General features: G+C 36.1%; 1 protein-coding gene across 15 annotated transcripts in view; it reads right to left on the bottom strand.

Annotated features, from left to right (window-relative positions):
• Positions 1–13,972, bottom strand: part of ROBO1 (roundabout guidance receptor 1) — a 1,167,403-nt gene that overhangs the window by 331,774 nt on the left and 821,657 nt on the right. For all 15 annotated transcript variants that reach the window (XM_016941499.4, XM_016941496.4, XM_063806043.1 and 12 more), the window contains one exon: positions 8,378–8,704. In XM_016941499.4, the coding sequence (XP_016796988.2) occupies positions 8,378–8,704 (327 nt within the window). The remainder of the gene's footprint in view (positions 1–8,377; positions 8,705–13,972) is intronic.

Consider the following 13,972-nt stretch of genomic DNA (forward strand, 5'->3'; position numbering starts at 1 on the left):
ATGCTTATGATGTTCATCACACAGGAAGTAAAATATTTCTGAGTTCCATGTTAGATCACTTCACTTCCAATAGGCCAGGCATGGTGCTAGGCACTTGGGATGAAAAGACAAATGCTGCATTTTAAGGCAGTGTGCTGGGAGCCATGTGAGCACAGACTGCAAGAGGCTAAACCCAGTACACTGGCCACATCATGGTTTTGGGAAAGGGGGGCCCTAAGCCTACAATAAGAGAGTGACAGGTGGACTTGGAAGAAGAGCACATTCCAGGTAAGAGAAAAACAGAAAGTATACTTTCTCGGGATGGTGATGGGATGAAGCATACCAAACCGCTATAAGCCATTTTGAGCTAACAAATCCTAATCCAAACTTCCAATTCCATTTGCAGTCATAGGCTTGACCTTGACCTTGTCATCAATTGCATCTCCTGCAAAATCTCAACTTCTACTATTTAACTCTCTAAAATTAAGCCAAATCTTTGGTCCCCAAATCTAATCTTCTCTTTTCTTTTCATCTCTATTACTACCACCAGCTTCAAACTATCAACATGTCTTGCCTGGAATACTAGAATAGCCTCCTAATTGATGTCCTCTGACTATTATGCAACTCATTCTCTACACATGTAACACTCAGGTACAACATAGGTGATGTTTAAAATGTAAATCAGATCCTGACACCCCACCATTGCATATTGCCCAGCAATATCCACATGTAATTCAACTCTCAGCTCTGACTAAATTCCTTCCTGGCACTTGTCAAAATTAAGCATAAAGTTATTTATTTGGCTAGTTGCTTATTTTCTTTCCCCCCTGCTCCTCTCACCTCCCATTGTCCTGGAATTTCCATGAAGACAAGAATCATTTCATTTTTGGTCACCATTGACTAGCTAGAGCTAAACAAAATGCCTGTAAGAAGTTACTTTAAAAAAAAAATCACTTTTTTTTTGGACAAACTATATTTTGGTATTCTTCACATTTTTATTCAATTTCTGACTTTTAAAAACAACATTTTCTTTTCTTTCTTTCTTTTTTTTTGGGGGGGGGGGGGACAGTTTCACTCTTGTTGCCCAGGCGGGAGTACAATGGCACGATCTCAGCTCACCGCAACCTCCGCCTCCCAGGTTCAAGTGATTCTCCTGCCTCAGCCTCAGCCTCCCGAGTAGCTGGGATTACAGGCATGCACCACCATGCCCATCTAATTTTGTATTTTCAGTGGAGACGGAGTTTCTCCATGATGGTCAGGCTGGTGTCGAAGTCTTAACCTCAAGTGATCTGCCCACCTCGGCCTCCCAAAGTGCTGGGATTACAGGCATGAGCCACCGTGCCCAGCCAAAAACAACATTTTCAATGTCCATATTGTGTAACAAAACAACAGAAGAACTTTTATCCACCAAGGGTATTTAACCATGTTTTATTCTAACCTGACAAATATATGGTACAGCAAGTATAGATTTTAAAAGGTTTAAATTGTCCAGGTACAGTGGCTTATGCCTATAATCACAGCACTTTGGGAGGCCAAGGAAGGGAGATCATTTGAGACCAGGAGATTGAGACCAGCCTGGGCAATACAGAGAGATCCTGTCTCCACAAAAAGTAAAAACAAAACAAAACAAATAGCCTGGTGTAGAGGCACACACTTTAGTCCCAGCTACTCAGAAGTCTGAGTTAGGAGGATCGCTTGAGCCCAGGAAGTTGAGTCTACAGTGAGGGTGACTGTGCCACTGCACACCATCCTGGGTGACACAGTAAGACCCTGTCTCAAAAATAAAAAAAAAAGTTTAAACTGGTAAGTACTGAGAGCTTCAGTTAAACTCTACGGTATTAATTAAAATTAATTATACTAAGGTTTAAATTAAACTTGTGAACCAAAACCTTTAAATACAAATGATTCTCAAGTTAGTCTGTGAATATGAGAAAGATTTCTAGCATTTAAATAATAAGCAAATTAGGAGGATTAAAAAGAGTGATCTGATGATAAGGCTTCAAAGATAACCAGATGCACCTTCTCATTTTATTAGTTTTTAAAGACAGTACTGTTGATACAAGGAGACACTGCCAAGAATTTCCCATAAATAACCAAATACTGAATTGATATTCTGGACATCTCAAGAGGCTTTATATCTAAGTATCAACTAGTGTTGAAATACTCATCTTAGCACTTTTCAGCATGTATGAATATCAGCTACTTTTCAAGAAAATATAAGGAGTAGTTCATGAGACTGGTAATAAAATACGTCACCCTTAACCCCAAGATTACCAGATTGAATCTGTTCCAGGATAGTGTATCCAGTAATACTGAACACAGTTATATTGACAGCAGCTGTTTTGTAGCATCCAATCTAGAGAGTCAAACTTTTCCATTTAGTCTTTATGACATAGCTGACTATGTATTCCAACATACCTAATGCCTTTTTTGGCCACCTAAGAAAAGAGTAAATATTATTGAACAGTAAATAGCTTTCCATAGAAAATAAGAAAATACATATGAAATACCTGCTTATAGGATCGTTCTGTACATAATGTGCAGGAAAAAAAGACTAGACGGATACACACCCAAAGTTCAATAGTAGTTATCTCTGGATAGCAGGATTGCAAATGCATGTATGTATTTTAAAAGTGTTCTATAATTAGCATATATTACTTCTGCAATCAGAATGTAAAATATAATTTTAGAATTTTTTTATAAAAATGATTTTTGTAAGCTGATAAATCATCTTAGTTGACCTGTGATGGATAATAAAAAAGGAAATTGTGTAAAGTACTCCCACTCTAAGATCTTTCTAGAAAGTTGCTAAGGATTAATACACACTTCTGTGAGATTAAACAGAAAAAGAAGAAGCTAACTAAACAGATATGTGAGCCTATAATCTGTTTAACTAAGCATAGCTTTAAGATAGACTATAACCTTAGGTTATTTATTGCTAGAAGGAATATTACATTCTCTGACACAGCCAAGTTCTCTAACACTCACACTGAAATGGTCAGCAAACTGTCCTTTTCTGCTGAAATGCCCAATGAAACTCAAATCTTCTCTTTCTGCCCATTAGCACTGAAATCTCTCATATGGCTTATGAAATGTAAGTTTCTATTTTGATATTTCATATTAACTACTCTTTGGAAAGCAAAATCTAAAAACATAAAGAGAATTTTATGTGCTTTCAAAAGAAAATGACAAGTGTCTTTTCTCTTAATGTATATCCAAATACTTCTGCTTTTTTCCCATCAAATACAGAATACATGCTATATTACTTCAAGAGATAATGTGCCTATACCTCACTTATGAAACAATTTAAACCTGATATTTGGATGCAACAAGTGGACTGATGGACTCACTACTTACTGACATCATTGAGATGTCATTATTTTCTGATTTTTATTTTTTGGTCATTAAAGATGATAAAATAACTACTAATAAAAATCCAAATATATTGTTATGCAAGGCAATGACAGAAGAACATATTCTGAGTGATAGCAAAAAAGTCTTCAATAAACATAATCATGTCATGGAACTTAGCAATATGGCTTCTTTACTTAAGTGGACAAATATAAATTGAAAAAGAAAATTTGAATATAAAAGTTAAAAAAATAAATTTGTTCCTGAAACAAAACTGAGTGGACTCAAGATTATTTGCATGTCCTGCATCACCAATGAGGATCTAAAGTGTCAATTTCCCACATGATCAATTTCAAGATGGAATTTAGTAGGAAATACTATATATACATAAGTATATTGTTTACTTAATCAGAAATTAATTTAAATAAATTTAATTAATGAAGCATTTTATTTAAATTTAAGTATCTTAGCAAATGTATCTTCAAATTCAAAATAAAGTAAGAACTGATCTCATTTTTGAAATCAGAACTGTCCAAGTCCCCTTTAGATAAGAGGATTTGTTTAAATAATCTTTCAGTTCTCCAGTGTCTAACCATAATGGAAGTAAAGAGAAAAAGGTAGTGAAAGCAATAGCAAAAACAATTGAGACTTATGAATTATAACCATGTGCTAGTAACTGTGTTATATATTTTACATGAATTATTTCATTTAATCATGAATCATTTTTGGAATGAAGAGCCAGTACATTTTAGAGTATACGTGTACAAAAGAGTAAAATGGTGTTTAAAAATTGAAACTAAACCACCCTTTAACAGTATTCTTTGAATACTGAAAATAAAAATAAGATATATAAAAATGTTTTAGAATCTGATCAAAGCATTTTTAAATGGTACTTTTTTTAAAAGACAAAAGTAGAGGAAACAAGGAATATTTTAAAAGATGCAATATAAAGTTAGTTCAATTTCAAACATAAAAAGTCTGTCCAGTAAAGATATATACATATATGCATGTATTTTCACATACATATATTTATATATGGCTTTTCTGCCCTCACCAAAGACCATCTACTTCTGTGAAGGAGTTAGTTCTAAGCTACGGTGCTAATATCTCAGAACTCAGGGATTCTCATCTATTCTAAGCTCAAAATGGGGGGACCCAATTTCCAGTCTTCATTCTATCACTGATCTGCTCTTTTATATTGAACAAATCTTTCCTTCTCTGAATCTTTCTGATGATACACACATAGACACACACACACCCCAATCAATCAAACAATATTTTATAATAACATATTCTATTTCCACTCCACTTCATCTCATCTGAACCATTTTACCCCTAGGAGTAATCCTTCCATCTTCCACGGACTAGATTTTGGAAATACATTCTAACGTACCTAGGTAAACACGTGGCTACTCAGCATACATGGTCAGTTCATGTTCTCATTTTACCTACATGAGGAAAACTGTATAATTTGAATTCTAAGTCACTTTAAGAAGCATAAGTTACTAATAATAACAATGAAAGAACATAATATATTGAAAGCAGCGAGAAAATATTCCTTCAAAATGCATACATTTTAGTTCAAAGCAATTACTATTAAAAAGCACTCCAGTTAGTAAAATCTACAAAAGACACAATCTTTAATTAATTAGCAAAATACATATACACTTTTAGGAAAAATAGTTCTTCTATGGTTTTGCTGCTAAGATAGCCAGCAGATGTCTGCCTAGTCTGGAGGGAATTTTTCTTCCTCAGGAGAAAACAGCTTAAATGGAAACAAATAGCCATATGCTGACTGTATACTGCTTAGCAGATGATGTAGAGAGCCATGTTCTACAATGGAAAACATGAGGGTCAAGGTTCAAATTAACTTTCTTTAAACTTCAATGTAATTATCCAAGATCAAATTACATATTAAATATAAGTTGTGTCAAAGATCTGTGTTATCAATTTGTGACAGGCATAACATGGAGTTCTAAGTTTAATCATTGGTGATATTGGTTACAGGAGAATAGACCCACAAACTATTTTCCTAATAAAGTTTTAAATAGAGCTGATCCAAAACAAGCAAGAAAATACAACTCGTAAGACCTTCTTAGAAAGTTGGGTTTGAAACTGAATTAGACAAATAGTGAGTTTTTATGTCTTAAAAACAGCAAAGTATTCTAAATTAAATAATTTCATATTCTCATCAAGACATGATTATTGGTTTGCAAAGAAAAATAATCAATAAAAAATAAATTTTAAAATCACATTTGTGCATAAAAATTGTTTTCTTTTATAAAATCAAACTTCAAATACTTACAAGTAAAAATGTTAGAGATAAAAACTACTATACATTTCCTAGCATTCCAATTTTTTGACTTTATAATTGTGTGAGATAACTTTAACTGCATCAATACTGTTTTTGAGAAAAAGGTTTACAGTTTTTAACTACACAGCAAAGAACAGCAGCAAAACATTAACCAATATCTGCACTGAGGTCTACCCTTGTTATAACTGGGATATAAATGAAAATAAAAATAAATAATCCCCCAAATAACTGATAAATAGAATAACTTTGGTGCATTACTTCAATTTAAATAAATATTTAAGGCACAATAGACAAAAATATTATTTCTATACAGAAATAAAGGTTTTAAATGGCATTCTATATTAATTTTTTTTCAATGTTTGAGAGGTTGACAATTGTTAGGAACCAAGAAATACAGTTGTTGTTACAGCTGTAAAACTTGGTTTAAAGGCAAATAAAACACATGAAAATGTTTTGAAAGCATTACCAACAACTGCGCTATGAAACCTGTGTTGCCTCAAGACACTTTTCGTTAATGTTTTTACTTGGGGGTGATAGTTTAATATCATAACTTGATAGTAATATCATAACTTTTGAAATATGACTTTATCAAAACATGCAGTTGGTCCTCTATATTCATGGGCTTTGCAACTGTGGAATCAACCAATCACAGATGGAAAATATTAGGGGAAAAGAAATGATAGTATCTATACTGAATATGTATGGTCTTTTTTTCCCTTGCGATTATCCCCTAGACAATACGGTATAGCAACAATTACTATATGAGCTATTGTACATAATTTAGACATATTTGTAAGTATATGGGGGAGGGTGTGCATAGGTTATGTGTAAATACTACATCATATATAAGGAACTTGAGCATCCATGGGTATTTGTATATACAGCAGTCCTGTAACCAATCGCCCATGAATCCTGAGGGAGGACTATACATTCTTTTATAAATAGGTCGAACATTTAAACTTATTTTGCATGGGCTACATTCAAATTGGCCTTAAAAAATAAAAAAAGCAAACTAGCCTTCTGTTATGATGACAGCTGTCATTCACCTCACTAATTTAGTTCTGAGACCTTTACTGAGAATCAAGACAATAAGAGAAAGGTCATAAGTTCATTGTTAGTTAACTGTGAATAGGCAAATATAAACTGGATTGTAGAACTTCAAAGAAATATTTTAAAAATGAATAGCTCGTTTTAACATAGTTTAAAATGGTTACTTTAATTTTTATTGTATCTAATTATATTTTACGCTCATATCAGAAATTTTTGGCATTCTGTCTTAAGTAATAGGAGGCTCTGGGAGAGTGATCAAGTCATTTACATTCTCTAGGGCTGATTTCACGTTAATAATATGATTGAGTTGGAATAATCTGTCTCTAAATCCCTTTCTACATTTATAATTTTATAATTATATCAATGTATAATTTTATGCTTATTTAAGTTATAGTTGAATTTTGAAGACAATTTTGGAGACTATGAAAACTAATTATATAATTAAAATTTTGAACATATATTAACATATCAATTATCTTGGAAAAACATCATATATAAATATATACATGGTTATTTATATAGTTTTATAGAGAATTATATATAAAGTGAATTTTATCTAAATTTCATTTGTCTCTCCAATCCCTATGCAATTCTCAATTTTTGTCATATTATATACAGCAAGATCCTTTCAAGGGGATGAATCATTTTGGCTACTCCTTGAATGTAGATAGAAAATAAAAGAAGCCCAATTCTTATTCAACTGCAATACAAATCTAGCCTATAGATACAACAGTTTAATAGTTAGTCAATAAATCCTTCTTGAGGGTAATTTCAAATGAGCTGTATTTGGTGCTAGTGTAAATAAACTGAACCATCAACTACTTGAGGATAACATACACCTGTTTTCTTCCAAAGGCACCCCACAGTAGCCAAGAAAATAAAATATAAGGCATATACATATACTTTTTTGATATAGCTTTAATAGAAATATATTTCTAAGAATTAGAAATGGTTTAAAACCCTAACTTAAACTGCCAGTTGAAGGTATTTTTCTTAATGAAGACAAATTTTTAAATCCCATGCTATCTTATTTATAGACAAATTCTCATATGTAGCTATGGATAAGAGAGAGAGTGAGTGAGTGTGTGTGTGTGTGTGTGTGTGTGTGTGCGTGTATTTTTTGGCTATTCACCGGCATGATCCCACTACTGATCAGCATGGGAGTTTTGATCTGCTCCATTTCTGACCTGATCCTGTTCACTCCTCCTTAGGCCAACCTGGTGGTTCCCCATTCTCAGGAGGTCACCGTACTGACACCAAACTTGGTTTGGACACCCAGTGGACATGGTGCAGTACAGCCCAGAACCCCTGGGCTCAAGCAATTCTCTTGCCTCAGTGTCTCAAGTAGCTGAACTATAGGCAGCACATGGTTCCCTATTCAATATCTTTAAAGGTAACAAAGGAGGGGATGGAACAATTTTAATAAAACTTTCCAACAGAAAATCACTCCCAATCAAAAGTCAAATCGTTAACCAACTGTGTGTAAATCCCAATTTAGCTTGAATAACAAGTTAGGATGAGAAATACAGAAAACCGAAATAGTAGATTGTATTCACATACAAAGCTAGAGATTATCCTCAGGTAAGGCCTGAGATACAAATTCGACTTTTCATTGCCATGATCAAACAAATGACGCCACTCTGCCACTCCCCCTGCCAAACACAGAGCGCCCAGTTTACTTACTGGCTACTTCCAGCGATGCATTGTGGCTCACAGCCTCTCCAAGGTAATTCCTTGCTACACAGACATAGACTCCTTCATCAGGTCTACTTTTCCGTCCATGTACTATACGTAAGAAAAATAAAGATCCACTCGGCAGCAACATTCGGTGTGAGCGAGGGTCATCTTTGTCTGTCTCCACTCTCTCTCCCCCTTTGTACCATTCAATAGTGGGTGTGGGGCGGCCTTCAGCTTTGCAGTTCAAAGTGGCAGGTTCTCCTTTTGAGACAATCAGGTCTGAAGGGTGTTCAACAATGCGAGGTGGAAAATCTTCCTGACGAAGACGGGAGCCTGCAGAAGAATTCACAAAATATCTTCGTATATCACTTGAAAACAGTTAATCGCTTATTTTTAAAGCATTGGCTTAACCATTACTATTTAAACACTGCATAACATTGGCCTAGCCTTCCTACCCTATTTACTAACAATCTTTCTGGTGTCCGCCTTGACTACACCTTCCAATTCTTGAATCCTTTTGAGTCTCCACTCAGAAACTTCTCTCGCTTACACATTGCCTGTGCAAATCCTGTCCTCAAATCCCTCATCCCCAGGTCCTTTCAGAACCCATTACATTGTGTGTTTATACCATGCATGTGTCCATTTCTGCAGAGGAATGTGTTTATTACAAATAATGGCACGGTTCCCTGGAACCTCCTTTTTAACGAACATCAGTCAACACTTCAACAAAACATATGTGGCCCGGCGCGGGGGCTCACGCCTGTAATCCCAGCACTTTGGGGGGCCGAGGCGGGCGGATCACGAGGTCAGGAGATCGAGACCATCCTGGCTAACAAGGTGAAACCACGTCTCTACTTAAAAAAAAAAAAAAAAAAAAATTAGCCAGGCGTGGTGGCAGACACCTGAAGTCCCAGCTACTCGGGAGGCTGAGGCAGGAGAATGGCGTGAACCCGGGAGGCGGAGCTTGCAGTGAGCCGAGATCGCGCCACTGCACTCCAGCCTGGGTGACACAGCAAGACTCCGCCTCAAAAAAAAAGAAAAAAGAAAAAAAAAAGTGCTATATACTAATGAACATTTGCATTCAAATATATACTAGAACTGTCCTTTATGTAGACTTTTATATCTTCCTAAATAAAAAAAGTATATACACTTCCCCAGAGTTTTTATTAATAAATTAATTTTATTAATAATAATTTATATTTTAATAGACTTCAGAGATGAAATGCTAAGTACCTGAGTTTAAATAATTAAATATACTATTAAATGGAAAAGGATATTGAGTGAGGGGCTTCATTCTGGACCTTACATATTACTTAATAAATGAAGCCCTGAGTGTCTATGTCACTTAAATATTTTCTGTGTCTGTACCTTATTTTTTCCAATGAGATTATAACTCAAAAACAGGAATGATGTTTCATATTTTATAACATTCCTATCTTATTTCTGCTTATATACAGTAAATATGTAAATTTATCAAAGATTTCTCAAATTCAACAGCCAAAGGCCTTACTGAAAGAGTCCCAAATCATGCCCTCATCTAGTGTTTCAAGGTCAATGAATAAGGCAAATTAGAAACCAGTCTTCCTCTCTTTCTGTCCCCTAGTTCTTTCCAAATTCCTCCCGAAAAGTTCTCAAATTACTCTGCTTAGCCTCATCTATATAACCAGCTACCATCACAAGTCCAACTACCGTCTCTTTCTACCAGGATGTAGGAAAGCCTGTGAAATAGTTTCACTTCAGTGTAGCCAGATGAAGGCTCTGAAATGCAAATATAATGTGGGTTGTCGTCTACTTCAGTGGCTCTTAAAATAAACTTACTGCTCTGAACGTAAGTCTTTAACTAGACCTACAAGAGTTAGCCTGTTCATTCCCTGATCCACCTGTCTAGACACTTCCTGTTCCATGCTTTTCTCTGCTGTCTTCAGCCTGACTTCTGTTAGCTTCACAAGTACCTTGCGCATCCTCCTGCAACATGACTTATGCCTGCCACAGGGCCTGGGCTTGAAGTAATCTTACAGCAGAATACACCTACTTTATTTCAAATCTCTGCTCTCTCTAATCTTTACAAGTTAAATGTTGGTTTTATAAACCGAAATAGCACTATACAGCTACCTTTGGTAAGAATGATCAGAATTACAATATATAAATCTATTTGTCCAATGCTATTTGTCCATTTTTCCCACCCTTCTGTAAGATCTGTGGGTCTGGTTTTGCTCACGGTATTTCCCTTATGCTTGGCAGAGTGCTGTGCACATTACAGTACTCAGTAAACCAAGTGTTGAATAAATGACAAAAAAGAATGAAGTGCTGACAAGAAAGACCTAACTAAGCAGAAGGAGAGGAAGTTTAACAATCATGTATTCTATGACAAGACAGGAAAATATGTTATTTTTCAAAGTTATAACTAATACGTATACATTCAACCTTTAATACACTGTAAGCCCTACATGAGGCTTATTTGCATCTAATTTGTAACTACTCCAATTAATGTTTTTCTTAGTGAAATATATTAATGAATAATGAAAGATCTATTATTTGCTCATGTCCACCATGAAACAAAAATTATAATTTGAAATGCCAATAGTTGTATAATCTGAAACACTAATAACTTTAGCTTAGTGCATGTATACAGCATGGTATAGATTTTTTCAATGAAACTAAGCTCTAGAAAAGGAGGAAATAAACTAGCAATATAAAAGAAAAAAATTACTTGGAAACTTATACTCTCTAAGGCTATGTTGAAGCCAAGTGAAATTCAGATTGGATTTTATATTAGTCATCACAGTCAGTGCTATACAACTTCAGAAGATTAAGTATTGTAATATGTTCTTGGCCTTTACCTTGGCTGGAATTCTGAAAGGTGGATGCTAAGGAGGATTGACTGCTGAGGAGATATTTATTTAATTAAAGCAACTTTTATTTTAAAATCTGAAAGTCCATTTCAGCTAGAAAATAGGGATATATAGGCTGTTATGAGGATACAAAGAAGGGCCACCGAAGATTGCCTGAGCAAGTCAGAGAAGAAACTCAAACACATTACGTTTGAGATAAGCCTTGAAGAATGAGTCAGAAACGGAAGACAGGTGATGATTTCACCCAGAGGCACAGCTACAGGAGTATGTGGTACACTTGTGGGACCTGCAAGCTGCTTAGTATGGCCTGAGTATAAGGTGCATTTCAGAGACTGTGAAGTGTAAGTCTGAAGGAATAGCTAAAATAAATAACTTCTTGGGCTTTGTACAATGAGCCACAGTTTTGGAACCCAGTGGAAGACAGCCAGAAACCATTAAGAAATGTTAAGCAATGGATGAGTATCATCAAGGCTGGTTTTAAAGAGCTCACTATTGGCAGCATGAAACTGGACCTAACAGGATGAGCTAAGAAGGAATTAGTGAGGACCCATTTCAAGCAATAAATCTGAAAACCAGGGTCAAGCATGGTGGCTCATGCCTGTAATTCCAGCACTTTGGGAGGTCAAGGCAGGAGGATCACTTGAGCCTAGGAGTTCAAGACCAGCCTAGGCAACACAAGGAAACCATGTCTCTATAAAAAATTCAAACAATTAGCCAGGTGTATGATGCACGCCTGTAATCCCAGCAACTCAGGAGCTCAGGTGCAATGATCACCTGGGCCTGGGAAGTCGAGGCTGCAGTGAGCTGAGATCGCACCACCACACTCCAGCACAGGGACAGAGGGAGACACTGTCTCAAAGATAAAGAAAGGAAGAAACCTGAGAGCCAGAACTTAGACATTAACAGACAGAAGGGAAAACAGAAGGAAGAATCTCAAGATATTAATTCATAAAATCAACAGAGTCTAGCCACTTACAATATGGAGTAAAAGGAAATGCAAATACACAGGATGGAGGACAAGCAGAGGGTAGGGAGATTCCATGTTTCTTGTCTCTGTAATGGGTGAAGAGCAGTCTCACTGAAGGCAGGGAATAAGAGAGTGAAATTTGGTAAGAGGAAGAAGGGCAAGGAGATTAATTCTATTCAGTATGAGACATGAAGAATTTGGGATACTTCTAGAATAGCCAAACGGTACTGACAAGCTGTCAATTGTATATCCTTAAGTTTGACCTCAAAAAAGAAACCTCAGCTGGAAAGTCAATTAGAATACAGCCAATGATTAAATCCATAGTAAAGATCAAAACTTCCTGGGGAAGCCAGGCCCAGTGGCACACGCCTGTAGTGTGTCCCAGCTACTCAGGAGGCTGAGGTGGAAGGATCACTTGAGCCCATGAGGCTGCAGTGTGCTATGATCACACCTGTGAATAGCCACTGCACTTCAGCCTGGGCAACATAGTGAGACCCCATCTCTAAAAAGTTTTTTTTTTTTTGCCAGGTGCGGTGGGTCACGCCTGTAATCCCAGGACTTCGGGAGGCCAAGGCGGGCAGATCACCAGGTCAGGAGATGGAGACCATCCTGGTTAACACGGTGAAACCCTGTCTCTACTAAAAATACAAAAAAAATTAGCCAGGCGTGGTGGCAGGCGCTTGTAGTCCCAGCTACTCAAGAGGCTGAGGCAGGAGAATGGCGTGAACCTGGGAGGCGGAGCTTGCAGTGAGCCCAGATCGTGCCACTGCACTCCAGCCTGGGCGACAGAGAGAGACTCAGTCTCAAAAAAAACAAAGAAAGGTTTTTGTTTTGTTTTGTTTTGTTTTTAAGTCTAGAGAGATGATGTACAGGAAGTAATGACCAATTACAGAATCTGGATGTCACCCAGGCGCCACTAAAGTGCAGTGTTGCTGAGAGTTCACTCTGTCCCTGATTTGCAGTCCCCTATAGCGAAACCACAACCAGTATGGCTTTGGGAATGGAACTCAGGACCAAGTTTTTACCATGATGTTTGTACACAACAATTCAGTAAATGTCTCAGCAATAAAAATGTTTTCCATATTATTAAATGCTAAATTTCTCAAAAGGCTCTATGGAATATTCTTTCTTCAGATTGTTACTAGGCACTGCTTCAAGGAAGAGTTGCAGTTCTCAGGGTGATTAGTCTGCTAATGCATACTATGATGTACAAGAAGAGGGGTATAATATGTAGCATTTCCCAACTTATTTGGCCACTGAACTCTTTTTTATTTTTTGCAGAATATCCCACTGAACTTTGCTTCTAAGAAACATATTTCAAGAGAAAATATACACTATCAAGCATTTAATAATTTGAGGAGAATGAATAGGATCAGCAAAATACCTATTACTTGACTATTAAGCCAATACCCTTGGAGGTTATAACAAAATATAGAAATCTCACATTTCTCATAATGTATAACCATCAGGAAAAAGATCTTCCAATTTTGGAGTGATGATTTATGAGTGATTGCTTAATTTTAATAATAAAAACCGTAAATAGTAATCATCATCTTTATTAAAAAAGTATAATGAATTATTATTTGTTATAAAGTCTAAGCAAGAAGAAAAGGAATAGAAAAGAAAACCACTACTAATTATCCACCATCTTCTTTATTACAACAACATCTTTATGAAGTGTGTGTTGTTATATCTGTGTCCATATGGGGGAACTGAGACTCTCAGTTGTCATTCAGCTGTGAAGTGGCAGTGCTGGAATTCAATCCCAGTCAGATTCAAAGT

Source organism: Pan troglodytes, chromosome 2, assembly GCF_028858775.2.
Source record: "Pan troglodytes isolate AG18354 chromosome 2, NHGRI_mPanTro3-v2.0_pri, whole genome shotgun sequence".
Classification (NCBI taxonomy): domain Eukaryota; kingdom Metazoa; phylum Chordata; class Mammalia; order Primates; family Hominidae; genus Pan; species Pan troglodytes.